The sequence below is a fragment of the Rhinolophus sinicus genome, chromosome 2 (assembly GCF_057876585.1).
Source record: "Rhinolophus sinicus isolate RSI-liver-muscle chromosome 2, RSI-T2T, whole genome shotgun sequence".
NCBI lineage: Eukaryota > Metazoa > Chordata > Mammalia > Chiroptera > Rhinolophidae > Rhinolophus > Rhinolophus sinicus.
In genome coordinates this window covers 5,391,570-5,419,013 of record NC_142502.1, presented here as the reverse complement: position 1 = coordinate 5,419,013, position 27,444 = coordinate 5,391,570, and the positions used below count along the sequence as shown (strand labels likewise).

The following is a 27,444-nucleotide window of genomic DNA, read 5'->3' as shown; positions in this document are numbered from 1 at the left end:
AGAAAATATGCCAACTTCTATAGCAAAGCCACAACACAGCCGTGTCTGCGCTTTTCCACTTTTCAACCCCTGTGATATAATCTGTTGATTCCGGCTGACGATGGCCCTGTGATCGCCGTGGTGACCCCGACCCGCAGCCACGCGGCGTCTGACGCGTCCACAGCGCGCAAACCCTCAATCCAATCACATGGCCACACACCGGGGGGCAACACGATGGGGGGAGTGAGAAATGGCAAAAAGGATAAGAGAAACATCTGTTCCGTAGGAAAGAAGAAACCTAAATGTCCTTTTCCGATTCAGAGTGTGTTTCACTCACTTTAACGAGCCCAAGATCGCACGTAAAGGCGCAAGTTGCTAACGGCTGGGGGCCAGATGGTGCCCTTTGGAATAAAAGCACTTGCGAATGGACAGTTCCAGGGAACCTTGGCTGCCCTGACAGGAACAGCATTCTGTCCAGATTACACTCCTTACTTTTACGGCTTGCGGTTTCTAGCTCAGTTTATGGAAGCGTTTACAGGTCTTCAATACAGAAACTAGGAGTTCGTAGTCACACACCAGCCGTCCAAGCCCTAAGCTCGAAAGTGACAATTACATTTTCATACATCACCACCTTCACGGTAGACTTCTCAGTGCTCTGTGAATTCTTGTTATTGATATGCAGCAAAACAAACATAAATATCAACAGCCATGTGGAAAACAGTGTGGCAGTTCCTCAGTTGAACATATGTTCCCATATGACCCAGTAAGTCTACTCCTAGTATATTCCCAAGGGAGAGGAAAATATATGTCCGTATAACAACTGGTGCACAAAGACTCCTAGCAGCATTACTCATAACGGCTAACATAAACCATAAAAAAATAAAAACAGTAGCTGAAATTGGTTGAGCACTCACTATGTACTGGGAACTTACTAAGCACTTTACCAGTACTTGCTCAGCCAGTCTTTACAAAACCACAGTAAAGTTGCATAAATAAACAAATGCACAATAATGACACATTGATTACTCTCATGTTACAGATGAGGGAACTGGTGCACAGAAAGTTTCAGCACAATTCTCAACTGCATAGCCAGCAAGTGGCAGAGTCCAAAGTTTGAAGCCAGCAGTTGGGGCCCCCGAGCCCAGCTCTAACCCCGCACTCCACACCATGAAGACACTGCTCACAATGCAAAGTGTGTCGTGGACCATCTTTGCGGGGGGAGGTGAGGTTATAGGAGCTGTTCATTTTCACTGTTATGCTTTCTGTTATTTTCAAACTCCTATATACATAACTATGGCTTATGAATGAGAGAGCGAGAAATAGGACTATTTTTAAAAGCTGTCGGACCAGGGAGTATTTTGCACGATAAGAAATAACTGCTTATTACCCTCCTAATTTTAGAATTCTTTTTGGAAATTACAGTATGAAGCACTGTAGTTAAAATACCATAGTGTGAGATCACAATTTTAGGCATAAAATCCAATCCTTTTAGGCATAACATAAATTTTAGGCATAACATTCAATCCTTTATTAGTTAAAAACTCTTGGTGCTGAAAGACTGCTATCTGAGAATGGCTGCAAGTTGAAAAATCTAGATCTATCCTTGGGTTCCAAACTGAGCACGCACGCACCTGTCACCTGCAAAATCACCTGGAGAGCTCATTAAAAATGCAGGTACCTTCATGCAACCACCAGAGAGAGGCAGGTAGATTTGGGGGGAGGGTCTCAAAAAACTGCAGGTCTCAAAAAAACTGCATTTATAACAACCTTCCCCACCTCTATGCCAGGAGATTCTGATAAAGAGAGACTGGCAAACATCTTGCAAGTACTATGGTATCTCTATTCTTTTTAAAAGGAAACAACAAAAATACTATATTAAAATTCAGGAAAGATTAAAGAACATAAAACTATGTAGGTGTGAGTCATGAAAAGCAGAAGCAAAATCATCATCTACTAAGAGATAAGCAGAGGAAAACAGGAATACTTTAATAGTTTCAAGCATTTAGCACTTTTCTAGTACCAGAAAAATCTGTGATGGCTGAAAAGTCTGGTGATAATCCAGTTTAAATCTACCTATGTGCTCTTCCCTGTCACTGAATTTGAAAAACCCAAACTGCAAACTTCAGGTAAACAATGTGCTCAAGCTCAAGTTAAAACTGAGGTAAAATCCATCACTTCAGCCCTGATGGAAACAGACATTCCCTCTGCTCCCCTCCCTTTGAGGACACGTCTGCAAGCAAGAGCCCCCCCCCGCCCCCCCCCCCCCACACACACACACCAGCTTGCTTACAAGGTCAGCCCGTGTCCAGGGAGAATCTGCTTAATGAACCTTCAGGTCATTTTTAATAACCTTGAGGGGAAGGATATTCACTTGGAAAATTTATTATACACCATGTGTGGTTAATGACAAACTGTTTTAGGAAGAAAGCAAGAAGCATTTGAGTGCCAACCTTGGGCCAAGCACTGTGCTAGGTGCTTTGCAAACATTGTTGTATTTGACCATCACAGCAACTTCAAGGTCGGATACTATTATTTCTGTCTTCTCGAGTAAAGAAACTAAGTGTAGGAACATTAACTAATTTGCTTGCCATCCCACGATAAATAGATGGGGAAACTAAGACTCAGTGCCTGAAACATCTGTCATCTCTTTACTAGTCCATCAAATAGTCTTAACCCTGATTGAAAGGGGGTCTTGAATGTAATAACTCATAACATATCCAGATATGAAACATTATCTATGAAATAATAAAATATGGGAACATTTGACAAAATGAATTAAATGGTGAATTAATTTATGTTACCTGGGTGAGTCATAAGAAAATTATGAAATGCCTTTCATTTCCTATACACAAAGGATCCCCAAAGACTCTGACGAACACTTCACACCCAAAAGTTCTTGACCTTCATTAAAGACTCTGTAATATGCACTGAAAAAAAGTGAATCTGGACCTAAAATTTCATTACCTTCCCAAGCATATCCCCTAAGAGAAATAAGTGAACTCAAATGCGTACCTGACAAGCACTGACACATAAAAGATTCCGATGATTAATTTTAGAGCTGAACTTTGCATATTTTACCTGACTAATCTTTACTGCCAACAATATTCACCCAGAAAATAAATCCAATCACAAGTTAGCAAAATTCTACATATTTTAATTACAATAACAAATAACCAAAGAACCCTTTTTTAAGAATACACACAATACTATATTTGGTTATTTAAGCAATATCATAAATAATTATACCTTATTAATATTTGAAAAAAATACACATAAAATGCTTCAACTCGTACTCCTGTTTTTTTCATGTGTTTATTTATATAATTCCCACTATCTGAAAATGGTGTGGGGGGAGGGGCAATCCTTATTAACTGGTTGCATTAATCAGCCTCAATCTGAGATATATTTTTATGTATTTAAATTTAGTTTTAATATAAATTAAACACAGATTATATACATTTTAATTTCACATTTTGATCAAATTGTAGACGCATTTTAAAATAATACTTAAAAGACTTACTATCTCAACCAGGCATACATGGGAACTAGACATATGTCAAAGACGACATTATGTGGCATGCATATTCAATAAATGGGAGTGAGCAACAGGTTATACTTGTGGAAAATAAAAATGGATCTTTCTCATGCAACATACACAAAGACAAATTGCAGTTATTGAAGACCTATATTTGAAAACTGTATCTTTAAAACTTACAGAAAATATTTTTTCAAAATTCACGGCTACAACATAGATTTCTTAAATTAGACACAAAGTACAAATCACAGAGAAGGATTAAGTTGTCTATATTAAAATAGAAAATATGTATATCCAATAATAACATCAAAGTTAAAAGGTAAACTGTACGCTGGCAGATTATTTGTAATTTATGTAACCCCAAAAATCACCAGTATTCACTATGTATTAAAATAATTTACAAAAAAAAGCCCATTAGCAAACTTAGTACATTTAATGCTCAAAAGAGAAAATACAAATGGCCAGGAAATGTGGAAAGATGGGCCATCAGCTATTAATTTGGAAATGTAAACTGTATCTCTTGTGATATAAAACTTCACCCCAATTAGACTCAAAATTTAAAAGTGGGAAAATATTTAAACATTGTGTAGGATGTGAAACAAATGAAACTCTCCACCAAGGCTGGAGGGAGTTTAAATTGTTACAATCACCTGACGGAACAATTACCCAATATCTAGCAAAGCTAAAGATACATATCCCTTTGACTCAGAAATTCTACTCCTAGGAATTGACTGACAAAATCTTGCATGTGTGCAAGGAGATTTATATAAAAATTTATATAAAAATGTTCAGTGTAGCGTCATCTGTGACAAAAAATTTAGAAACAATTTCAATTCCCAACACTGTGAGAACGAATACACTGTGATGTATTCATACAGGGAAATGTCACTCATTAATGAACACGGATGTCCAGTGCTACTGCACCAACACGGAGTAATCTCAAAATATGGCTGAATAAAAAGATTGGGTTGCATAAGGAACGTGTGATATAATATCATTTATCTAAAGTTTAAAAACATGCAAATCACTAGTATTCCATGTTACTTATGTATCGCTAAATACATATGTAAAAGGGTATTAAAAACATAGATATGACAGTGGCAAATTCAGAATAACAGTTACCTCTATGGAGAAGTAAGGAGGGAAACAAAATCAGAGTAAAGTACATACAGGGCTTCAATTTTAGCTGTAATATTTTTCTTTTTTTCTTAAGCTAAATGGTGGGCATGTTGCTTGGTATTTGTTATATCATCCACATACTCTTCTGCATTCCTGAAGTGCTTTGCAATTCAATTACAAATATAGATTCCCTCCCAATTGTATACAATTATTTATATATAAACCATTCATTCATCTTTGACTGTAATGGAAATTTGACTTGCACAGGAAGCAAGATCACTAATGTCAGGCACTGCAGACGAACTAGCATACTAATCAAATGCGAAGCCACTAATATACTTTCCATGTATTTCTATGACAGTCCTCAATTTTGATTCTACATCTAACCTCATCTTGACTGGGAGTATTTGTGTATATTCTCAAATAAACTTTAATTGAAGAATACGTCTTACCACATATTAATATATTATTTGCTAGCACTGAGTGACAAACATTGAGTCCCAGATTTATATTTCTGTTCTATTCTCTACCGTCAACAACAGACTATACAAGCCAACCGCCCACTGGATACCTCCACTTCACATTTAGTTAAAACCTTAAAACCCTCAGATAGAATTTATTTGAACCCCGTCCCCCAATAACATTGCTCTTTTCCCTCCATCGTCCCCTGTCCCTGGTGCCATCAACAGCTAATACGTGTTCAAGCCAAGGCTCCGTGTGTCATATTTAAATCTTCTCTCATATCCTACAATCAGTTTATCAGAAAGTCATATTAAAACAACCTCTAAAATATCACAAATCTACACACTTCCCTCCATTTCAAATCCTAGCATGCTAGTCAAATCTCCTCATCTCTCACCAACATAACTACATCAGGCTGCTAATTAACCTCCTTGCTTCCATCAGGTTCCAGCCACACCTACTTTCTTTATTGCCCTCAGATGTGCTCAAGTCATGCCCACTCCACGCCCTTGGCACTAGCTGCTCCCTCCCTCCGGAATACCTTTCTCCAGACACCCCAGGGCTGGCTCCTTTAGATCTTAGCTCAAATATCACCATATAAAGAAGCCTTTCTTAACCTTCCTATACATGTAAGGTGGTACCACCAGTCTTGAGCCCGTTTTCTTTTATTCTAAGCCCTAGTCACTATCTGAAATTTACCAGTGTTATAATATTAGTTTAACAGTTGGGACTGAACTTGGTTGCAGGTAGCAAAATACTGTCTACGGAAGCATAACCAGATCGGGGTTTGTCACATGTAACAGATGTCTGGACAAAAGCTGTCCAGGGCTGGTCCAGGGTTCCATGATACCACCTGGCACCCAGGTTCCTTATATCTTTTTGTTGTTTTATTTTTTAACATGTCCTTTCATCTCCCTGATGTTCTGGCCAAAAGCTTTACTATCTTTTTACTGCTGCTCATGGAATGTGGGCTCCATGAGGACAGTGCCCCGGTCTGTGTTGTCCACCCCCCGGAAGAAGGACAGCTCACATGTTAACAGCTCACATCGCTATTTGTTGAATGACTATAAACCACGGAAGCCAGAATTCACCTGCCTTGAGGGAACACCCCTTGCTGCAGTGCGCAGGAGACACGCCCTCCAATCTGACCGACCCTCACAAGCGACCCCAGGCTTCTCTGTGGTGCTCTTGCCTTCATGTCCTTTACTGTCACCACCTGAGTTCAGGGCTCAGCCCCGCTCACACTGCACACACTGCAGGGGTCCTCAAGTGGCGCAGCTACCTCCTTCTTGTTTCCCCGCACCATGTCACACCCTCCACACACACTAAAACCTACCTGTGCTTTCTTAGTGTCTGCGGCAAAGCAGAAAGCTCCCTAAGCAGGGGCGTGCCTGTCCTATTTACCACCACTTCCCAGGCCTCTGAACTGGGAGCTCATCTGAGGTGGCCGCTCAGGAGACGCCTGTTAAGAGAACCAGCGAGAATGTGGAAATTCCTGAATACTGTGTCCAAGGCCTCTGAGCCTTAGGCCCTCCTCACCATGCTCCCTTCCTCATCCTTCTGTGAACCCCGTGTCCAGTCACTAACTGCAGTTCTGTACTGTTTCAGATCCTATGTCTTGTCATATTTTATCACCTTTGCATAAGATGTCTGTCTTCCTTTTCAATACAGGAAACCTGCATTTATCCCCAAGGCTCAGCCTGATTCTCCTCAGCCGAGCCGCCTTGCCGGACTGTCCAGGCAGCGTAGGTGGCCCCTCCTTCCATGCAGCCCTGTAAGGGTGGCACCCATGATGGCGAAGACACTAAAACTGCAATACCAGCAACGGACAGCAAGGGGTGCTCTCTGCGTGCCAGACGCCCTTGTAAGTCCTCTACAAACACCAATTCACTTAACACTCACCACACCGTGACCTCAGCAGTACTAAGTTGCTCATTTTAGGAGAGGAAATCAAGGCATGGAGAGGTTAACTAACCAGCTGAAGTTGACAAAGCTATTAGATGGCAGGCCCTGTGGTCAAACCCGGTGGTCTGCCGCTATAATCCATGCCTTCTGCTTACGTGCACACTTGTCACCTGGTTGTAAGGTTGTTGGGAGCAGGGTGCATATCTCATTCGTACCATCTTTTGGGTTTTCAATAAAAGCATGCTAAGCGAATGGATTTTAAAAATCAGTATAATAAATACGGAATGAGACAACTGGCTTCCATACAGACTTTGTGAAGAAGAGCCGGGGTTTAAATGGACTATGTCACCATATCAACCATATGGCTGACCCTAAGTGATTGGGCCACATTAGCAGGCACAACATTCTAAGGGACAGTGACTGTTCCAGCAGGGATCAGGCCAGTCCCACAGTCAAAAGCTCGTTTCACTCCTTAAAAATGGCCAAATGGAGTTTGTCCAAAGATGCAGGTAAAATATACGGATGCTAAGACAGGAGGAGCAAAGCTTTTAAGGGCACGTCAATCATGTTCACACATTTGAAAAGATTTTGTGAACACCGGTTTCTGTGATTAAAAGGCAGAGCAAAGCCAAAGAGGGCAGTGCAATGAGGAGACAAGGGATTCCTTCCTCGGGCGCTGACGCAGCCACAGGGACTCCTAAGAACCGACTGTGGGCGTCATCCGGTATCATCACGTCAGTATCTTCAGAGGGACCAAGGACGGCGTGGGAGGATTTACACCCAGAACTCCAAAGCTACCATCAGACGTTTTTATTATGGAGATAGGGACTTTACCTACAAACCACTACTTTTAACCAAGTAGAATTGCTGAAAGCACGGAGGAGGCTTCCTCGTGCAGGATGGATGGTGATTAAGAATGCTGCAGACGGCAAGAGGTGGAAATTGTAGGCAGAATATACGTCAGAAATGCATGAAATAAATTTAATGAGAGGCTAGAATGTGATATATAAACAGCTTTCAGGCCTCTGTCAAATTTTTTTTCCTACTATCTACAAAAACATTATTTATAGATAAAATTCATCTAGTCAAAGAAGTGGTCCGATACCTAAAGTTCTCCTATCAATCTCTTATGTAAAAAATAATGACAAAATAAAATAAAATAAACACCAAAACAAAATAATACACAAATAAAAATAATCCAACACTTTTGAATAGGAGCCCACTCCATTGCAATGTTCTTCCACCTAAGGCAGGAACTGAAAATACCAAGTCAAATAGAAAATCCTAAAAGATGATCAACATTTCTTTTTCAAATTCACAAAACAAAATCTACAGATGTGTTTTCTAGTCAAACCAAGACTTAAATGTAATTAGTGAATGTATTGCTATTTTCAAAACGATCTCTTGTATTTGTCAACTATATGGTCAAATTATTTTTTTTTAGCTTTCAGTGATAACTTTTTTATAAACTGAAATCAATCAAGAGAAGAAACCCCCCATTATTATAACTAAGCCCTTCAATAACTCAAGCACCCATTTATAGAAAAATTGAACATTATTTATAAAATTATTTACTATCAGTGAGTAGGATGGCATAACTAATATAGGATTATATATATATATATATATATTCTTTTTTAACAATGGAATGGAGTTGATGGTAAAAAATAGAGATGGACACAACAATTATATATAACATTATGTGACACACTCAATATATGAGGATTGACATATAAGAAATCAACCTTTTCCTTTTAAAGGACTCAAAACAGATATGAACACAAAAAGATACTAATTTAATCGACAAGGCAAGAACCACACCACTAATTTTAAATGGACTACAAAATGACAGATCATGTAAATTTAGTATTTCCATGCTGCTTAGAAATTACAAAGGCAACAAATGAATCATGCAAGTGGGTAGTGCGATGTATTTTCTCTCCAGTGCCTCCTGCTCCTCTTGCCCTCTGTTTTACATTCGAGTGACTCACAAACTCTTAGGAGCCATCTTAAATCATTGTGTGCCCCTCGTTAAAGTAAAACGGTGTTTGAACAGTAAGTACTCTTATAAAATTGCTCCCAAAGTAAAATGTCATGTTCAGATATATTCAGCATATTAAAATAAAAGGTAAACTCCATTCGAATCGAATGCACTCTTTTCTTTAGATAACAATTTATCATAAGACTTAAACCAAAGAAGCTCCCACAATGTATCCAGTGTCATTCTGAGCTTACCATGAATGTGGAATAGGACATCTGGCATGAGGGAAATGTGTTCTCTTTCAGAGTGCTTTAAAACAAATAAATTTCAGGATGAATGTATTGCACATCAGAAATAAAAGGTTTTTCTTTTCTTTTTGTGAATTATTCATCCAAATTAATAATTATTTAAAATTTGCTTATGTGTCGGCCTTTGGAGAGATTAATTTCATTTAATAGACAAAGCAATCCTATAAAAATATAGGCACTAGGACTATCTTCAATTTATAGATGAGAAAAATAAAGACTGGAGAATTTAAATGAGTTGCCTATCCCAGAAAGTCTAACCTCAGAGTGATTCGTCTCCACTTCGTTATAACTGTGTAGTGGAAAGTCGAGTAGAATTCTAACTAACTGATTTCTCCAAGTATATGACATTCTTGAAGTTTTAACTTCTCTTATATATCACAATATGTGTATGTTGGACATGACATCATAAATCTCCCCTGCAATAAAAATAAATAAAAAAGGCAGTTAGCTTCTACAGAAACAATATGCCTAAGTCAACATTGCTCAAAATGAGAAGAATTGACAGAGGGGCAAAACAGGTAAACTGAGTAAGCTAGTGTTACCCACTTTTGCAGGTTACAAAGTTCTTAGTGTCCCAGTTTTAAATGACACTAGACGTATCTTGGGTAAGTATGTGTTTTTATTTTCTCTCCTTTCAGAACAATGTTTTGATGAATTATGCATAGATTGCATGCAAACACACAGACCCAATTCCCTTTGAAATACTTAAGGATATAAAAACGAACAGAAAATATCCTTAGTGAAACCTGTATTGAGATTTCAAAAGCTGACACATTTGAAATGAAGTTTGTGATGTACTCCAAACCATAAACATCAGTGGGTTTTCACATTCCTCACTTCTCCCTCTAATGTCAGAATGTCTTATTAACTTAAAAAGGAGAGCTCGGTGCCACAATTAGTCTACATAATAAACCACATAGGAGTGACACCTCTGAATGCGAAAGGACCAGACCCAACAATAGGAGAGGGAACATTCCATGGCAAAATAAAACCTAATGACAGAATAAAACCCTCAATGAAATGTACTTTACAGAAATGCCATCCATGGAATTTCTAATTTTCTTCCTAAGAACTGCATTCTCCAAATCAATGTGTACTTGTCTGTGTGAAGGGACATATACACAAAAGGCTAAAACATTTTTTTTTAATCCACAAGTAATCGAGACTAGAGCACTCTACTTACTGATATTGTTCATAAATCAGGAGCTTACACCACCTGTCAGGAATACCTGAGATTTTTGTATTCCATTCAAATGAGTCTGCGTGCCCTCTGTTTTAGCTCATGGCCCAAGAATGCTCTCATAGCACATCCTCCGGGGACTCAGAAAGGCTAGTGTGGCAACACCACTTATCTGGTTAGTGAAACGTCTGCTGCTAAATGGTTTACGAGAACTGTACTCTTCAAGGCCGAACCCAACGGTTGAAGAAAAGTAACACAACATATTCGGACAGAAAGAAAAACTCTCCTGACCATTTAATTTTGTTTTCTCTGTCTTAGGGGCATCACTGAAGTTATAACTAAAATTATTTCCATTACACATTTTACTTTATCTCCCATGTATTTCATATCTAAAGAAAATGAAAGATAGCAGTGTAAATATTTGCCAGTATTGAGCTGTGACTGAAGCCCACACACAAATAGAAAATGAATGAAATACATACTCTCATTAATCAGTCATAAGTGAGCTTGGGATATAAGCTTTAAAGAGCTTTTCCATATAAAATCTTTCACTGTTCTCTGACAATCATCTCAGGCTTGTTACAATTACTTGGTAAGAGGGAATGAGGAAAAGGTAGAAGTTGGGTGGGTGAGCAATGTTTTGATGTAGAAGCTTTAGGATGGCTGTAGAAACTTTATGGACACAAATTCATGTTTCCTAAATTCTTTACAGGATGATGCTACGTTAAGTGAAATCAGATCAGCTGGATGATGGAGTTTGAGTCTAATAATAGAGAACAGAATATTTGAAACGATGGCTTCAGTGAACAGTAATAAAATTGCACAGCGTGGAATCTCTCCTCCTTCATTTGCCGGGTTTCCTGAGACAGACTTTTGCCTCATATACTCCAGTAAAACGTATCCTGTGTTAAGATTTGGAGGACTGGTTTGCTCCCGAGTTTCACTCCCTCACACACCATCTACCTTAGAACATGAGTGCAATCAGGGCAATGGGAACGTTGGAGAGAAATGAGCCTATTAAATAAATCCACTGACCCTATAGCTACAGCCTCTTCTAAGCTAAAAGAATCTCCACCTTTCTTTTTCCTGCAAGTCTGCGTGTATCCATGTCAATCCTCAAAGACAGTTCGTAAGTCCGCAGGGGCATGCAAATGTCAAGACTTCCTTTCAACAGAAAAATAACATTTCTGAGGTCTCTGAGTTATGTAAAGAGGTAAGTAACTGAGAGATTCTGTCCAATTGACACATGCAAACAGCCAGACACATTAAATCAGGGTCTTGCTAAAGAGCACGTGCTCTGGGCAGATTAGCATGTGTGGCTCTGGTCTCTGACACGTGGCAGTACTTAGCAGCTGTGATGTCAGTGCTCCAGTTCTTCGGAGGAACTCTAGAAGGGACCTCCACTTACCTATATGAATGAGTCCCTCAGTGAGTTGCATTAGCTAGCAATCCTCTGGGAAAAAATGCTTTTGTCTTCCTACTGAAGGGTTTGAGGGTCTCACTTACATAAATGTACTCATCCCTACAAAGAAATCATTGTATGACTGTTCTCTGAGTATAATGTTATGTAATCTGGCTTCCTTTTGTCTTACAATCAGAGAAAAATGATTTTTAAGTGAAGTATATTGGCCACTTATACCGTCATTTGCTTAATTCTTCTTTATATGCAAAGAAAAAAATCATGGTAGAACTGCATTCTATGTTCTGATTTAATCTAAACTCTTTCTGTCTTGCAGAAGAGCAAAAGAAGTTGAAATAACTTTAGTTTATAAATGAAACCATTTCATCCCTAAATTTCTTCCATTACATGAATGTATAATACCAATAAAAGGGGAACAATCTTTTAAGTGAATGTTTTCTCTGACCATTATAATGACAATGGTTCCATGAGGTGCTCATTTATTTCCTAAAACGATCCTGCATGACTCTCAAATCCATTTGGAAAATATGTACAACTGGAGCACACAACTGTCAAGAACTGTTTGTTTTTGTTTACTTGTAACATTTGGTAAAGGCTTTGAAAATAAATACTAATCATGTCCATTCAGAGATATAAGGTACTAAAGATTCTGTTTAAGAATTCAAGAAACATACCTTAGTACTTCTGTAAGATTTCCGGGCCCTACTCTCAGTCTGGATGTCTTTCAGTGTCTCAGAAGGAGTTAAATTATTTTCTAATTTCTCATATTGAAAGTCACTTATATATAAACACTGTCCCTTTAAAGTACATGCAAATGACATGCTTGTTTATTTTGTACAGGAAAGCTGGATTCTATTCCTCTGTGAAAGAGCGCAGAACTTCTGTTGTATTATTTTTTAATTGAACTTCATCTTGAGGTACTTGCAGATTTGCCTGCAGACGTAAGAAACAATACAGAGAGATCCCAGGCACCCTTTTCCAGTCCCCCCCAATGGTGACACCTTGCAGAACCCCAGTACAACATCACCACTGGTGCAGGCAAGACAGAAACGCCTACCAATACCAGGCAGGGTCCTTGCTGTCCTTTTACCATCACACACTCTTCTCTCCTGTTCCCACCCCTTCCTTAGCCCCAAAGAGCCACTCATCTCTCCTCCAGTCTATAATCTTGTCTCGTCATTTCAAGAATGTTATGTACGTGGAATCATTCAGTATGTGACCTTCTGGGATTGGTTTTCCTTCACTCAGCATGATTCCATTGAAAACCATCCAAAGCGTGTATCAACAGTTGGTCCCTTCTGATTGTTGAGTGTGGTAGGGGTGGACTACAGTTTACTCAGTCACCCTTCAAGGACATCATGGTTGTTTCTCATTTTTGGCCAATGGGAAGGAAGCTGCTACAAATATTCACGTATTGGATTTTGTGTGACCAGGAGTCAACATTCCTCTGGGACAAATACCCGAGAGTATGAGTACTGTGCCATATGTAAGTGCATGTTTAGTTTCTTAAGACACTATCATACTCTCCTCCAGAGTAGCTGTACCATTTCATTTTATATTCCCACTAGCAACATATGAGTGACCAGTTTCTGCACCTCCTCCCCAGCATTTGGTGTTGTCACTCTTTTATATTTTAGCCGTTAGCTATTTCAGTGGTTGTTCCAGGTACGGCTTTATACATCCATAACTCGCCACTCTGCTGGAGCTGTCCTTTTACAGGTTCAAGTGAAGTGTAGAAACCTTGTTCGTTTCATGTCCCATCTTCCCCTACCAGAAGCGAAACTTGTGTCAGACCACCCATTTTTTGACTTCTGTATTTTGTCCATTTTCCAGGCTCCTAATTAAAATCTCGTCAATAACAAAATAGAACATAGGAATGTATAAAGATAGGGATTATATTCTAACAATGTTTCTCAAAGTGTACATACCCTCTGGAAACTCAGAATTCTATGAAATTGTATAAAATGTTGTGATTTAAGTTGGATTGTAATCTCAAAAATATATTTTACCGGTTAAAAAGACAAAATCACTTTTTTATTATGAAAATTTTCATAATAAGATTGCGTGGTATGCTATCAAAATGTGGTCTTAAGCTGAGCGGAAGGGACCCAAAAAACTCTTTCTAAAAGAAGCTGAGGCTTGCGAGTGTGAGAAACACAGCCCTGTGTCTGGGGGAAGCATTCACCGCTGTGTGCCCAGGGCACTGCCAGCGTACACCTTTTGTCCTGGAATAATTATTAATAGAAGTTTTATCCATTATCAAAAGTGTCCCATTTTGTATGATAACTTATAATAGCCACATTATCTTTGATCCTTATGAAACTAAAGAAAGAAAAAGAAACAAGAGGAAGAATGCCGGCCAGTGTGCACCCCACCCTGCCATTCCATCCCCGCTTTAGTGCAGCGATGTGTTTCCTTAGCAGTGGTAGCGGGAACATGACAGAACTCCTTGCATGGCTTGGTTTTTCTCAGCAGTAACTTCTAATTACACATGCTGTGATTATATTGTAAAATATAGCACCTATCATGATAAAGGGTAACTAAATAGTAGTGAGTGGTTGTCTACAATTTTTCTGAGATTGTATAAGAATATCAAAGAATAGTAACATTCTGTCAATCAAATGTAACCATCAGACTTGCAAATAAATGTGTAACTGCTTAGTCTTTAAAATAAAACTCTTCTATGAAAACATTTGTCAGCTTTTCAACACCTAAATCACTAAACTGTGATCTAATAAAGGTTACAGAAAAGATTAAATGTTTGTTTTTTGAATGTCCTCAGGTATACTTGAACTAATTTCAGTAATAGATATGACAAATGGATAGGATTAAAGGAATAAATAAGATTGCAAGTGATAACATACCTATTGTTATATAAAGAAAGAATCATCCTTAATTATTAAAAATAAACAAGCAAAATTATAGGGGCTTGCTGGCATGCTTTCCCCTGTCATTTGAATTTTTATAACTAGCTCATATTAATTCTATAAACAGAAAAATATAGCCTAACTGTATTAAAAGGGAAATAATAATGTTGGAAAATAATTAACAAGACATTAAGACAACATCAACTTTCAAAATTCAGTTAAACAGCATTTACTTATGTTACAGGTCGTTCAAGGAGCATACCGGGTATCCTCCAAACCTTTGAGCAGTTTTTAAATTTCAAAGTTTAGCAGGTTACTTAGAGATATGATCAAAACAACCTGTAACGTTTCTGTAAATAGCAGGTAAATTTTCTTACAGATTTCAAAAAGTTGAATTCTTTAGGCATTGGATATAATTTACCCTGTCAATGAAAGCTGGTTTTCCCTCACAAATTTTGAAATATATGTAGTGTGTATCACTAAAAATATAGCTAATTAAATGATGTGGCTTTTCAGGGTCGCTGATTTTTCTTTAATATTTACAACCTAAGCTATTAAAGTCTAAATGTCTCTGGTCTTCCAAACCTACATCTCGGCACATCATAAAGCTCAGAAGAATGGGGTAATAAGCAGATGCCCTTTCACCCTTATTGCAGATGACCCCACTTTATGAATGATGGTCTCCAAATCTGTATACACATTTTAACATCATGGAATTGAATATTTGTTTAAAGGAATTTATGAACATCCACCTGGATAAATCATTTTATAAAGCGAAAATTTCTATGTGAGAGGAACAGTCCCGTTTCACTTTCTATTTTGGAAGTCGAATTCATCATTACAAAGAGAATACAAATAGAGTAACTTTCCTATAACAATGATTAACTATAACACGGTTTCCATTGCCTGGCTGTGATGGTTACTTTTATGTGTGACCTGACTGAGCCATGGGTGCCCAGACATTTGGTCAGACATTAGTCTCAGTGTGTTTGTGAGGGTGTGTTTGGATGAGGTTAACATTTGAATGAGTAGACTGAGTAAAGCAGACAGCTCTGCCCTATATGGGTGGGCCCTGTCCAGTCAGTTGAAGGCCAGAACAGAAAGGCTGCCCCTCCCGGCAGGAAGAACAAATTGCTCCTGCCCAATGCTAGCCAGATGCTGTTTTGTTTTATCTTGTTTTCTGCCTTTGGACTTAAACTGAAACATCAGCTCTTCCTGGGTCTCGAGCCCACCAACGTACAGAAGGGAGCTACAGCATCACCTCTCCTGGTTTCCAGCCGACGGACTTGGACAGCAACTAAGCTTGCTGACTTCAGATCTTGGGACTTGTCAGCCTCCACAGCTATACTGATATTAATATACTGATATTAATATTAATACAGCTTATGTGACTGCAATGAATTCTGTTCACACAAACTCTTATGCAGATTCTCAAGTCCCTGTCATTCTAACACTGAATCTAACTGCAAAGAGCATCAGTTTGAGTATATACAACTGCATTAGAACATTACTTTCCTTGTACAATTCTGAATGATAAATTTTAAATTACGTAGAGGTGATTTCAGGGATTTTTGACATTAGTGGGTTCGACTTGGGGGACAGGAGAAGGGTGTCCCATCATGTGAATGGGCCCTGAATACTCAGCTGCGTGAGCGGACAAGAACTCTTTCCAAAGAAAAAATATCAATCCATTGTGAATAACTTATCAAATTAATGCTTTGTATTGCATACTTGTAGGTATAAGACAAATAATAAAAGCATGCACAGAAATATTGTTTATGAAGTCGGAAAAAATGTGTAACTCTTTCCAATTTGCTTCTGAAAAATACAGTGTGTAGCAGATATCCACTTTATGAAAATATATTTTAAAAGCAACAATGCCATGATAAATCACTGCTGAACTCTACAACTATAGGTTTCTATTTTTACTAAATTTGGTTAGAGGAACTGTGAAGCTTTCTTAAGCTTGCTAAATTCAAATTCCATTATTCTTAAGTAAAACCTGTATACGTAAGGGTCAAAAATGTATTTATAAACTCCAGAGTTATTTTTAGTAAAAATATATAATTATACACACACACACACACCCATTTGCCCCAGCAAAATGCATATCCTATTATCACTGCCTTAACTCTTTAATTTATTGCAGATATACGCGTCACAATTCATGATGGAAAAAAGTCTTGTGTTTACAGTGATCTCTTAGACCGGGAAGTATCTGCCTAACAACGATGACGATGATGCTAATAAACGCTCACATTTATCTGTGTTTATGTCATACTTTATTCTAGGACCTTTTAAGAAATTAACCAATTCAGTCCTCAGAAAATCCCCAAAGATAGGCACTATTATTCCCATTTTACAAATGAGCGAAGGCCACATTCTCTATGTAAGAGACGTTGTTAAAAATGGTTTTGCCTTAATTTGTAATATTAAAAACTAGACAGTCCCTAAATACTTTAGTTATATCATGATATAAATTCTAAGGAGCATTATCCACGCACTCAGAAGTGAAGATTTTATATAACAACACGGGAAATGCTTATGGTACGATGTTAAGGAAAAGAAAAGCAGAATATAAAGTTGCACTTTCACACTGGTTACAATTCTAGAAAAGTCCGCCAAACACTCAGTCCAGGGCTGGAAACTGTCACCACGGCGCAGGACCCATGGCTCCCCGGGAACTCGCTTCTGCTCCCCTCCCGGTCACGACAAGCTGAGTGGCTCATCACACCCCGTGACACACGCCAACCGCGGTCCCGGAGAGCTGAGGGCCACTAAGTCCAAGGCTCCTCTCTCCGCCCCGCGCCCCCAGTCCCCATGTGCTGCTTTACCAGTCACTCCTGAAACATCCTCAGAGGAGGCAGCTGGATGCAGGATGCGCCTCTCCTGGCTCCTCCCCCAACTCCCGACATGACGGAACTGCTCAGGGCTCCAGGGACCATATATACCCCTCTGTGCCGGCCGTCCTTAGATACGGTGAGCCCGAGGCTGCACACCTACGCTCTCAGGGCCTGCCCGGCGTCTCCACACAGAGCTCTGCTGGCAGCGGCCCCCATGCACAGAAGCCCCATCCATCCTTCCCGCGCGCACACTGGGTCTCCGACGCCCGTTTCTCTCCTCCACACCCCATTTTGCTGTCTGGTTCTCGCTCAGCAAACCTCAATGCCCAGGCAGTCAAGGCTCTGTAAACACAGCCCACCCCTCTCCTTGCCCCATCTCCTCCAGGTCCTAGAAGAACAGGAACCCATGCTTCTCGCCAAGCACCTCCTGCTGCATCTCCGGAACCCTGCTCAAGCTTCCCCTCATCCATGCACTTTCTTGGTGACCTCCACTCAGATCTGTGTTCTCCACCTTCACAACTTCGTGATACTTAGGCTTCCACCTTCATACAGCGCTTATCATGTCCTGCGTTATAGCTATGAGGCTGAACCCCAGGAAATGGCTCACAACTTGAACCTTTGCCTCTTATTTCTGTTGACTTAGAACCTATAGGTCAGGAGCAGTCTCGGCAGAAGCCGTGTGGCGGTTCACCTGTCTTCGGGATCCCCTGAGAATCCCAGAAGGTTGCCGGTGTTTAAGAAGTATTTGTCAAACTAAAGACTCTAAATCAATAAATGCCTTTCCCATATATGTTTATGGAAAGCAATTGTCTGTAGCAATTAGTCTAACCCCTCCACTAGGATGGGAGAGGTCAGGAGCTTTAGAACCTGAAACTTCAAAACTTCTGCTAACATAGAGCATTTGGGTTCAAGGAGCTGTTTTAAAATCATTTATTTGTGAAGGCAACATGCGTGGATTTAGAGGTCGGCAGGCACAGTAAAAGCTTTTTAGTTGACTGAAATAAAAAAAAAAATCAAAACACTTTTTAGCACAGGCGCTTCCCCTATAAAAACAGATTGCCTGAAAGCCAAGCACAGCAGTTTGTGCCCAAGGAACAGGGACCTTGCTCCCAGCAGGAGACCCCCCACGAAGGGAATGGGGACCATTTGCATTTCTATAGCTTCTTTTGTGCACCTGAATCTGGAAAGCCTTTCACTAAGCAGTTAATATCTATGTGGAGAATCCACAGTGACAGATGTCAACAGGAGGAGGGACTCCATGTGGGGGACACAGCAGCCCCCCACACCTGGAAAAAGGAGAGGCATCAATGTGTGCTGGGGACAGAGAGGGGGTTGGTGCCTGCAGGGGCCTTGGGGACCCTGAAGCACCCACAGAAAGCGCATGTCTCTCGTGCTTTCACGATAACCTCGATCCACACGGAACTGCACTTGCTGGCTTTCCCAGCACATTACAGGTGTCCGCCTGCACGGCACTGCTCACCGCTCACCTAGCTCGTTCTCACCTTACTCCTACGAAATCGCTGTTCTGGGTAAAACAACCAGATGACAAGGACCTAGGCCTTTCCTGGCCTTGGGAGCAGTGGAGGGCCAGGAGAGAAGTCTCACTGCTCCCTCTCTCAGGCCTTAGAATAGGGATAATTTTCCTGAAGCTTGGAAGAATTAAGTACAAAGGTGGGCTGGCTATGCTCCATCCCTCCTTTACCACCAGCTTCAGAACTCAGCCTGGCAGGGGACTCCCAAGCCTTGCTGTGAGGGGGGCCCTAGCCAGGCACCTCCTCTGAGCCACAGCAGCAGACTTCCCGGCATCCTCCAGGGGTCACAATTGGGTTACACATTCCTCCCTGCTCAGTGAGCCAGCAGCCTGATTTGGAACAATTTATTCGAATCGTTCCTCATTAAGATTCCAATGCAATAAGTACGGTAGAAATTGAGCAGACACAGAAAGCGTGCCTCGCTGCTCCTGCAGTCAGTAAACATTTATTCACTAAGCCCAGTCTGTGTGTTCTCCCTCTCTCCCCCTCACTCACGGTTGTTCCTCCAATCCTTCCTGCTTGCTGTTTTAATGCATAATTAAGAAGGTCAGAATTAATGAAGCGGTGTGGAGGAAAGTTCAAGGAATCCCCAGGCACTATTTATTCTATTAGAGCGCCGGCATGAATGTCAGCTTGGCAGCGGAAGCGGCATAAGCGATGGGCTGGCTGCATCCCAGGAACACCCCACCAGGGGAGACTCACCTGTACCATCAGCTCATTGCTGAGCTCCTTCCCCGCGAAAATCACACGCAACTGGTCAGCTGGAACCCCCTGTCGCTTGGCAACCACCTCCTTGAGCTGGAAGATGCTGGTGGCAGAATCGACCTCCACTGGGAAACCATGGCTGGAGTTGAACCTCACAAACACTGACCGGGAAAATCGGGAGGGAGGGAGAAAAAAAAAAGTGAGCTTATACAAAGCCCTTAAATGGCAACAGCAACCTTTCTGAACCAACCCTCCCCTAACCTTGACCTTCAATGCATGGCATGTCTTTTGTTTCACTTGTAACATAATGCTGTGGAACAGCATTTGGGGGAAAAACAGTTTCCCTGTAGGATTTCCCTCGCATATATTAGTCAGTGGCCCACAAACAAAACTGCATGCTCCATTTGACATCTGTCCAGGGGACCAGGGACTCAAGCAGAACACTTGCTTGATTGGAATTGGGAGTCCCATGAATTTATCAAAGACATTCGGCTCTGACAGCCCGTGCAAACACACGCTCCGCTCCCTCCGCGGTGCCCTCGTCACAAAACGCCCACTCACTGCGCGCACTCATGCAGTGCGTCCTCGTTTGTCGTGGACAGGCTCTGTGACTTTCAGTGAAATGATGTGTAACGGAACCAGTCTTACCACTGGCTAATTGATATAAACAAAAGTTTCTATGGCATTTCATCAACATCATAAGTAAACAGTTATTTAAGGACCCACAAATAGCAATGCAAATAATTGAAGCCACTTTATGGACCAGAGATAAGACCCAAAGGGCGGTGTCTAAGAGCCCCGGGCACCGGTGGCCGCTGAGGCCCAGCTGGTCCCCATGGAGACACTTAATTGCCTTTTCTTTCGAAACTAGCGATGCCAGGACCCTTACTGGGAGCGCTCAGTCCCTCAAGGCCCCGGCTGGGACCCGACAGTCTCGCGTGCCTTCTTTTCGCTGTCAGCTGCCAAACCACCTCGCCAGTGTCTCTCATCTGTCCTTTCCCATCCATTCCTCCTGTCACTACTGTCATTAAATCTTTTCCCAAATTGTTGCAGTGGCCTCCCAGTCTTGATATACCCGCTTCATTTCCAAAACCTCCTGCCGCATTCTGCAAAGTAAGCCTCATTAACCCAACACTCGGACACCTCACAGCGCTGAGTTTCTGTAAAGTCTCACGCTGCCCACTGTGCGGAAAGCTCCAGGAGCCCTCTCATTGGGCACAACCCTATATTCCAGCATCTTCTCTGCTAGTCCCCACACGCACTCTGCTAAATTAATGTTCCCAGAAAACACATCGCAGAAAACACCTGGACCGTCTCTTCCCTGTATCCACGGCACGCCCTCCTTCACCTCTGCCTGTGGCAAGCCGTCCCCCTCCACGAGCCACCTCGCATGTGACTTCCTCCTAGAGGCCTCTCACTGTCAGCCCCACGGAGGCTGAGCGCCCGTCTGCAGGGCTCCAGGGCACTGACTTACAGCAGCTGCCACATTCTGTCATGGACACGTAATGCAGAGGTTACAGCTGCACCCTGCGGAGTCAGCGGGACCCATGCAGCCGTCCCTGGAGGCCCCTCAGCAGCTTAGTCGAAGGGGGTGAACATATTAACTCTCATTCATTAACTCTCAGTCCCTTAACTTCCACATATAAATCAACCACAGAGGGTGTTCTGTGATATGTCGAACAATGTTTATAGTGTTTACAAGTATCACATAATAGCCTTAAAAAATAATGGCTATTTGCATACGTCTCCGATGGTTTGGTATATATTTTACCTTCTTTAGCAGATGATAAGCTCCCCAAGGCCAGGCACTATAGCTTATTTATGGCTGTATCTCCTTTAAATGCAGCATTACCACTAACCAGTTCTCAGTTCAAATGGGAGATGCCCACCTAATAATAGCTATAACATGATAATAATTACAACACCAGTTAATGACCAAGTGCTTATGACACGGCAGAAGTTATATCTAACACTCGCTATTTGTAAGCTTCCCAATGACACGGTAAGGCCAGTGTCATTATCCTCATTTAACAGAAAATGGAGGCCCAGAGAGTTTAATCCTTTTTCTAAGGACAGCAGCTACTTTGTAATGGAATCAGATTTCAAATTCAGTTCAGCCTGACTCTAAACCCCACTCCATTTCTACTGTAACCGACTGCCTACAATATTCTCTTCCTTCTCCTTATGATAAAAAAGAAACAACAACGGCCAAAAGGTTTCATAACATAATTCAGATATTCCCTATACAGGTAAGCAGTAGAAAATGGGATTAAAAATATAAAAGCTCCAGTGATGAGCTGAGAGCAAAGAATACGGAGCAATTGTTATAAGACCGAATGAGATAAAAATGACACTGAAATGAGAGCAGGTAGCACAGATGACAAGAGCCTGCCATATTTTACCAGAAGAGAAAATATTTAGAAAAAAATAAGGATTGGAAGTGACAAAAGTGTTGCAAATAAAAAAAGTTGAAAAAAGAAAGAAACAATTGGATAGGATAAAGTGCTTTTGATATACTTTTAAGCACATGTCATGCGACACTGTTGAAAGTAGAGGGAGAAAACAAAGTAGTGGAAGCCCCTGAGGAATGCTCACAGCATCTGCAGATCAGAAACCATCAGACAGCCACTACATCAGCTAAGACACAGGACAAGTGAGGGGGATACGGGACAAAAGGTATGGTCCCAGGTCTAAGCCTGAATTTCTGGTAGTGTGAACAGACTTTTTAAAAGAGAAAAACACCATGGGGGGAACATGGGAAGAAGCAACTTGGGACTTTATAAAAGCTACTCAAAAGGGGGATAAAATTCTAAGAGGTCCTCAGATGAAGACGTTTCTCCCTTATCTGCTAAATGGAGGTAACGCGTGCAAACTCAAATGCCTGTTCTAAAGACGTGTTGAGATGCATGGATGCATTATGAGATTTTGGGAAAAGTCCTTAGCACAGAGCCTGTTCTTCCAGGACAGGTTACAACTGTACTCTAAAAATAGTCCCTTAACTTCATCACCTAGGGCGAGAGCTAATGAAAGCAGCATCCGTGGTTTGTACTGTAGCTAAGATAGATTGGATGGGATGAGGGCAAACACTACATCAAGTAACTCGTTTTTCCGGTTTCTGCTCTTCTTCATGATGGACTGAAAATTCCAAGGACAAAGGGACATGACAGAGTGTTTAGCTTGTCTCCACTTTCTGAGATTTCATCATACATTAAAAGTTTTGGAATGCATTGTTTTAATGACACCTATGATAGCATCAGAAATAAATGTCGTGTCAATAAACATTGTCAATAATGTGCGTTATCAATAAGCACTAGATTGCACTGATAAGACAAAAGGGCAGTGAGACACACCCACACTCACATCTAATGCCATCCCTGGCCAGGGTTCAGAAGGTCCAAAGAATAAGGAAGGAAGTGGTAGGGCGGAGGGGAGGACTCACGCTCAGGGGTGGGTGCCTTTCTCTCCAGGCTGTCTTACTCGCCCTCTCTGGTCAGGTATCCATTTTTGAGTTACACTGGGGTATCATTCATGAACGATTATGGTCCTTACAGAATTCTGGCCGATTCGAAAGCAGCCATCCTACTCCCCGGGCACTGACAGCCATCGTGGCATTTCGGTGGGGTGCCACCCTTCCCCCCACTCGAGGAGTGAGCTCTCATCAACGCGCACAACCCCACCCTCCCTGGCGTACTGACTGGCTCAAGGATGGGCCTAAAGCAGTCAACAGCTGGCATTCCCCTGGTCACAGCCATCGAGTCCCAGGAGTAGAAGTGACTAAGGTGGACCAATCAATGCAAAATGAAGGACTCGTCAAAGACTTGATGAAGACATGGATTTAAATGGCCTGGAACATCAGGTGAGGCCTGGCTACTTCTGCTGAGAGAATCAAACAAAAACCGCCCTAGATGGAGCGTTGCCATCAGCATGTAAATGGGCTCAATGCTTTGTGGGAAACAATTCTCCGTCAAGAGAGAGGCCCTCAGCACCCCGGGATGTTTACTCCAGCTGCAGCCAAGGAAACCTCAGGAGTGACTGGCCTAGTAACTGTGGCAACCAAAGAGCAACCCACACGTCTCCCCTGCCCCTCGATGAGGAAGTTCCCTCTCTATCGTTGAGCAGCATCACTAACTCTGGCATCTCCTGTGGAAACAGACAAACCCACCAACCTGTCCTCACATTCCCCTCCAGTCACTAACCCCCTTCTCTGCACAGAAAAATGGAATATGAATTTCTTACAGTCCAGTTCTCCATTTCTTTACATTCTTTCGTGAACTCACTTTCAAAGACTGCTCTTAGCAAAGCAGTGACATCAACATTTCTAATCCAATCATCGCTTGTCTATTCTCATGTTTGACCACTCAGGGACATTCAGTAGGGTCTGTTTTTATAATATTCTTTTTCCTTTGGTGTCTGCCCCTATGCCTTCTTGGTTTACCCTACAACACAAGACATCCGTTTTCAGCCTCATCTACGGGCCCTCTTCCTTTGTTGACACACTGACTTTAGAGTGCCCCCGGGGTCTGCTTGGACTGTTTTCTTTGGTGTCTGGGTGTTCTGCCAGGGTTATGTGATGCAAGCTGCATGTATTATAATTCATCTCCACTGAATAAATTTTCATGGGAAATTTTCATTTAACATGAGTTTTACTTTATACTCTTATTTTTAAAAACTAACTCTCCCCAAACCTTCTACCTCAGCCCACCAATTGTCTGAGGACCATGTAAGTCCATGGACTTATCTAATTCTTAGGACTGATTCCTACATTCCTCAAGGGAGAGAATCAGGTCAGAGGAACTATGCCGGACATGTACTAACACCTTTCATGGAGATAGCTCAAAACACTTAGACACAAGGGAAAACTAACCTGTCACGAGTCACATAGTACATCTTCAGCATTCAGGAAGTAAAATCAGTTTCAATCCTGATGTATAATTTAAAGTATTTATAATTTAAATTATTTGTTAAAGGTCTACAGCATATTAGGTATTTATCATATGGCTAGGCTCGTGAAAAACTTTAATATACTTCAAATAATTAAAAATTAGTTTAAGAAATAATTACAAAAGAACATGTACGTGTACTGATATATATTCATGTATATGTATATATATGTATATATATATATATATATAAGTGTGTATATATGTGTATTATATATCCAAGTTAAAACTACTATGTGTGTATAATATATATATACACAATATTGTTTGTATGTGTAATATGTATATATAGTGTATACATAAATGAATCTATGCTATCTTAACATTAGTCTGAGAAGTAAGTATATATTATTATGACATGTATACATCCACATGCATGTATCTATACACACACACTCATATATAGCATTTTGTAAACCTAGACAAATGAATTACCAAATTGCGTACAGTTGTTTTTAGAGATGGCCATTATTATATTCTGATTATCACAGAAAGATAACAAACGCAAAACCATTGCTAAAGGAATCATAGGCATGTGCTATGTGGTCATATGGGTTGTTTCTAAAGTCCAAAGGAAAAGGTAAGAAGAAAGCTAACTGCAACACCTAGTATAGTAACCCCTCCTACATACCAGATAAAAAGAACAACAACAAATATATCTATGTCAGGGTCTTGCTTAGACACCTCCAATTTCCCTAAAAGCTCAAACTGAATATATTCTCTTTCTGGCGGTTGAGGACGTACCTTCAGCTGGTAACTTAAAGCATAGGCCGCTGCCTGAGAACGAAGCTTCACACCGCAAGGTTGAACTCCTTTCAAAGCACAGCTGAAATCTGTGGCAACAAGGGAGCTGTCTGGGTTTGAGTTCAGAGTCAAGCTCACTGACCAAAATATCTAAGTGTGGACCATGTTCCCTCTCCCGCCCCTGACGTTGCAGCCCATTTCTCAGTGCTGCACATTAGGACATTGAATATGCTTTTTCTTGAATGAAGCTCTAGGAAATAGTACCATGAAAATAACTATTTGATTAACCACCAGAATGAGGAGATTGTAAAATATCCCCTAGAATTGGACTGTATTTCTTTGAAACATGGCTCAATGGTAATTGACCTTGCATGTACAATTTGACCATTACTGGGCTGTTACAAGGATCCAGGTTATTATTGGCTATTACCATTTTTAAAACTATTATTTATATCACATGACTCAGTGCTTGATTATATGCTAATATCATCCTTTATTAACTTCTGATCTAATTCTTAATTCCTAATTATCTTTAAGTTCTTTCTGATCAGAAGCCTCATTTAGTCTCCCCACACTCACCATCACAGCGTGAAGCATATAAGAGGCCAGGATTTTTGCTTTTTGTAATGACTGAGTAACATGTTACCAGGTCAACTCCCCTGCAGAAAACAACTACAATATCTGGACTTCATGCACAAAACAGATACTAAAAGGCACAGAAAAGTGAACAAAGGAAGGAAGATGCTGGTAGGGAGTATATGCCAGGAGCAGCAAAGTGTTGGAAGCTCCTTTTCACAGCTTTGAGCTTGCAGCCAACGACTCATTGTGGCAGGCAGGGTTGCAGGCACACTAGTGACAAAACCAGTCTTTCTAACCTGAAGAAGCAAAATACTGAATCAGGAAACTTGCCTCTGAGAGGAGTAGGGGAAATCTCAGAAGGACAAGAGTCAGAAAGAGAATCTCAAAATCCTGTCTACCTAAACCTGTGTCTGAGATGCTGTGAATGTGTCATGCACCTTCACAGTTTGGTGGTCAGCGTCATAAGTCTTGCTGATAATGTATACCCTTGATACGATGTAATGACAATGGCATTCTATCTCTACAGTCTACCTCTCAAAAACACATAACCCTAGTCTAATCTTGAGAAAAGCAGCAGACAAAACCCAATTGAGGGACGGTCTAAAAAACACCTGACCAGTATGCCAAACTTTCAAGGTCATCAATAACAAGGTAAGTCTGAAAAGCTGTCACCATCCAGAGTAGCCTATGGAGACATAAATTGTAATGACAAAATGTAATGTGGTATTCTGGATGGGACCCTGGAAGAGAAGAAGGACATTTGGTAAAAACAAAGAAAATCTGAGTAAAGTTTGGATTTTAGTTAATAATAATGATCAATATTGGTTTATTCATGATAACAAATGTAGTATAATAATGTAAGATGTTAAAAATAGGAAAGCTGGGCATATAATGGAAACTCCCTGTACTATCTTTACAATTTTTCTCTAAAGTTAAAACTGCTCTAAATTAAAGTTTATTAAAAAAAAAAAATCTAGATTAATTCCAGAGCTGCTGTCCAAAGAACAGATATTTCAGTTCAAATCCAATAAAAAATAATTGCCTTATAGAACAAAAGAAACAACTGTCATCAGAGAAAAAAGACAGAATCCAGACTTTCCAAAACTTACATTCATAATGTCCAGGATACAAGTACAAAATTATCCAGCATTTGAAAGAACCAGGAAAATAAAGCACATTTCAGGAGAAAAGAAAATCAGCTGAAACAAACCCTGAGATATCTAAGTTTGGAACTCACTGACAAAATTTTAAAGTGGCTAGTATTACTATCCTTAATGAAGTAAAACAAAATATTCTTGTGATGAATGGAAAAATAGGACAGATAAGCAGAGAAATAGAAATTACA

At 40.6% G+C, this 27,444-nt stretch overlaps 1 protein-coding gene across 2 annotated transcripts in view; it reads right to left on the bottom strand.

The window, feature by feature from the left end:
- Nucleotides 1-27,444, bottom strand: part of PRKN (parkin RBR E3 ubiquitin protein ligase) — a 1,116,534-nt gene that overhangs the window by 868,444 nt on the left and 220,646 nt on the right. For both annotated transcript variants that reach the window (XM_074333793.2, XM_088795206.1), the window contains exon 2: nt 19,834-19,997. In XM_074333793.2, the coding sequence (XP_074189894.2) occupies nt 19,834-19,997 (164 nt within the window). The remainder of the gene's footprint in view (nt 1-19,833; nt 19,998-27,444) is intronic.